At 32.8% G+C, this 3,985-nt stretch overlaps 1 protein-coding gene across 1 annotated transcript; it reads right to left on the bottom strand.

The window, feature by feature from the left end:
• Nucleotides 1-733: 733 nt before the first annotated feature.
• Nucleotides 734-3,670, bottom strand: LOC132310120 (uncharacterized). The gene is made up of 9 exons (XM_059808345.1): nt 3,254-3,670; nt 2,935-3,121; nt 2,682-2,815; nt 2,459-2,571; nt 2,088-2,331; nt 1,836-1,988; nt 1,624-1,703; nt 1,476-1,525; nt 734-976 (listed from the first exon to the last, which is right to left on the bottom strand). Exons 1-9 carry the CDS (start codon nt 3,668-3,670, stop codon nt 834-836), a joined length of 1,521 nt encoding a protein of 506 aa, XP_059664328.1. The 3' UTR covers nt 734-833.
• Nucleotides 3,671-3,985: the final 315 nt, after the last annotated feature.

The raw sequence follows: 3,985 nt of genomic DNA, 5'->3' as shown, positions 1-3,985 counted from the left end.
AACAACATGTGGTCTCTAATCAATAAAAGATAGCCCAACAGTAATATATGAAGATAATGCAGCATACATTGCACAAATGAAAGAAGGGTATATTAAAAGTGACAGGACCAAGTACATCTCACCAAAATTCTTTTATGCACATGAGCGCCAGAAAAATGGTGATATTAATATTCAGCAGATTCATTCATGTAAAAATCTAACTGATTTATTTACTAAATTTTTCTTAACAAGGTTTTAACGAGGCATATTCTTAATATAATGCAGTGGATCCCAAGGGGGAATGTTATAGAAGCGAGATTCACATATGAAGACTTCAAAAGTAAGCCATATACCTTGGCGTGGGGAGAAAGGCTGCACTTTTAGCTTACATTGAAAGCTTCTGTTTGTGCCTATATAAATCTGTGATTGCTCTAAGAATATACTTGTGAAATATATCAATGAAAGTTCTTTTACTTTCTTATCGATTAGTATTACTCTATATATATACATACATATTTATAATAATAATAATAATAATAAAAAATATATATTTAAATCATTTTCATCAGGTGTATTGCATGTGCATGTGCAACTTTAGCTAATATATCTAAACTAAGGAGGGAGAGAGAGAGATAGAGAGCTTTCATCACTTATGTATACTGATCACTAATGTATACTGTTATAACATCCCACCAATTAAATTAATGCAACTCACCCCAGCAATCTCATTCTTGCAACACACTCCACAGATCACATTTTACTATTTACAATTTTGGCACCACATTATACACGCAGTACTGCATCTCTTGATACTTGATGGAGGGACTCCATATCATACACGTACAACACAACAATTATTTTATTTTCTGAGTGGATGAAAGATCAATAAAGTAGTTTTTAATCCATCCTTTAATGATGTCTATCTCTGTCTGTCGTTGCTTGATCAACCAATCTGGATCAGTCTCCTTTGCCCTATGTATGTCTAAACAATGAGATCCTACAAATTAAAGTAGATATGGTAAGTCCCTTGAAACATTAATACTATTTAGGGTTGTAAATATAGATATATATATAACACAAAATAGGATAACCCATTTATCTTAGGTGGCAATTCGTGGATTTAAAAATAATCCTAGTTCATTTTGATCAATAAAGAAAAGTATTTGAAAGATCTCAATTCAAAGTCTAAAAATAAAAAATAAAAAAATAAGAAAAAAAATATAACTATTGTAACGGTCCTCAAATGACAGTGGGGTATCTACATATTTTTGAAATAGTATAAGCACGCGATTTTTAAACAAAAATGAAAATTCAAGAAAATGTTCTACAAAAAAATCGTGAATATTGAGACTGATATAGGTTTGACGAATAATATAAAAACATATATATATAATATGTGTGTGTGTGTGTGTGTGTGTGTAAGCATGTAGATATATATCATCTCATGTGTCTTAATTTTGTATTATATATGCTTGTAATTATAAGCCTCCACCTACCATTTGCGGTATTGATGGAAAGAATAGTGTCTGATATGCCATCCAACACCCTGTTGTTAGAGGAGAAAATAGTCATATTAGGTCAATTAGACTATCTATAATTAATATTATCCATTTACAAAGTACTTATAAAGTCTTTTTCAAATACCCGCCAATGCTATAAGGATCTTTCATTCCATTGGAGAAAATGATGTTGCTACCAAACCTTTGGAGAACCAATCTTATATCCTACAATGAGCCATGAAAAAACACTTCGTCACTTCTAAAAGTTATTAAATATTATATGACTAAACTGAATATTATATATAATTATTGGTAGCACTTAGAAATATAATTGAAAAAATAATCAAAACCACATACATGGCCTCCATAATAGGTTGTGACCCAATGAGGTCTTGGTGGGACGCCAAACGAGCTAACACAGTCCTTGGTGAAGTTATTTAAATCGAAAAAATCAGTTTCGAACATAGATTCATTCCCATGACCAATGGGCATCACCATCTCACTGCACATCTAAAGACACCAACCAATAATTCTGTTACATTTTTCTAATTAACTATGTATATGTGTGTGCATATATATATATGTGTGTGTGTGTGTGCGCTTACTTACTTGCCATCTATACCCATCAGGTGTATCATTGGGATTTTTGGTCATATTATAGCATGGTCGAACCCCTCTATAGGCAACGACACCAGCAAATATCCGGCTAAAAATATCGGTTCCTTGAGGTGCTCCATCAATGGCAGCACAGATCCTAGAAACCGGATATTTTGGTGGATGATTATATTGAGCTGCAACGGTATATACGGTGGCTTCTAAGTAGTCTTTGAGGTCTTCTGATGAGTTTAAGGGCCTGAACCAATTTGAAAATCATTCATTTTTGTCAAGGATAAAAATGAATAAATAATTAATCATTAAGACAATCTATATATATATATATATATCATCTATAAACACACACGGGGTATATAATTACGCACAAGCAGGTCTTGAATTTTTGGCTAAGGATTGAAAGACCATTCTGCTGAGAACCAATTTTATCAATTTCAGACCACGATTGTTTTATAGTCTGGTAGCAAGTCTCACTGGCTTCCTGCAACAGTACATATTTTATTATATCGACCAGACTTGAAAGGCTCAAATAAAGTTGAAAGAAAAAATGACACAAATTAATTTAATTGGTTTTAATTAATTAATTTGTACCTTGAAATCCTTTGTGATGATCTTAAAATACCCATCTTGTGGAGTGATGTCATCGAAGTACAGGACAGGTGCCGATGAGGCTAGGGCTCCGAGGGCGATGTGGGGATAGTGCAGCCGAAACCATGTTGTAAGTTCTAAAAATTTTGTAGTATAGTATGGGAATTAATTAAATAATTAAGAAAAAAAAATTGATGTGTGTATATATATCTATCTATCTATATTAGTTATAATTGGATAATATATTAATGCTTACTTCCTCCATAGGATCCTCCAATGGCAATAACCGGAGAGTAGTGAGCAGAAAATTTCTCCTTCACGTGTAAGATTATTTCTGCATAATCTGCTATTGCTTGAGCTGAATTGAAATAACCGCGAAGAGTAGAATTTTTCAACGCTTCTCCAAATGATATGAATGGAACTGATTGTCCATAGTACCGATGCTGATATATTAGCAAACAAACATGAATGCAGTTTAACATATATAAAAACTAATCAAAACAGTGATATATATATATATATATATATATATGTATATAGAAAGATGTATTTAGGCCTTGGATTTAGTACTCTACCTCTATATAGATTAAGAGAGCTTTAAGATGAGGGGCATTATCTTCAAGAAATCCAATATTATATATTTGATTATCTGTCAATGGAGACTCGGAACCAAAATAAACCAAGATTGGCGCGTTTTCCTTTGCGCCACCCCAGTATTTGGAATTTATCACATATTTTTGTTGGAAAGTGGCATAGCTTTCAGGCTTGTAATTGAAATGATCGAGTGTTTGGTTGTAGAAAAAGTGTTCAAAGTCTTTTGAGAGTTTTACTTCTTCTGCTGCTTGTGTTCCTATTCGACGTTCTTCTTCGAAATTTCCTCCAAAAACACTGAGCCTTGGTATATTATATTGTTTGGCAGACACAATGGTTGATGAGGAGATTAGAGAAAGCAAAGAAAGCCACTGAAACAAAAGTGTAAGCAAGGTCGACATTGTAATTATATGGGTTGAGAAAACTAGAGAAATTAATCAATGTCTCGTAATTCTCAATTTGAAGCCGGTATGGTATGTTCTGCTATGAATGTGCATTTATATATATATATATATATATATCTCTGGACTTTGTTTCTTTAATAGGAAAATTATCATTAGATTACGTTGACGGGGTCATTTGAATAGATGCACATGGATAGAATTAGTTTATTACCTTTGGATCTCTAGAAGTAGATGTGTTGTCAATTTCCATCATTAGGCTGAAATCTTGGGACTGGATTTGTTTTTCAAACTTCCCTTTTGTCACCTTCCATC

Source organism: Cornus florida, unplaced genomic scaffold (assembly GCF_030987335.1).
Source record: "Cornus florida cultivar Cherokee Brave unplaced genomic scaffold, ASM3098733v1 CherokeeBrave_3.0.0_Hap2_Chr05, whole genome shotgun sequence".
NCBI lineage: Eukaryota > Viridiplantae > Streptophyta > Magnoliopsida > Cornales > Cornaceae > Cornus > Cornus florida.
The sequence above is the reverse complement of the archived record's forward strand: the minus strand, read 5'-3'. Positions and strand labels throughout refer to the sequence as shown.

Excerpts from the sequence above, each read along its gene's own strand:
- LOC132310120 (XM_059808345.1), bottom strand. The coding sequence starts at position 3,670 with ATGTCGACCTTGCTTACACTTTTGTTTCAGTGGCTTTCTTTGCTTTCT. Across the intron at positions 1,989-2,087 it reads CTGATGGGTATAGATGGCAA|ATGTGCAGTGAGATGGTGAT; the intron begins GTAAGTAAGCGC and ends TGGTGTCTTTAG. Across the intron at positions 1,704-1,835 it reads CAACCTATTATGGAGGCCAT|GATATAAGATTGGTTCTCCA; the intron begins GTATGTGGTTTT and ends GGCTCATTGTAG.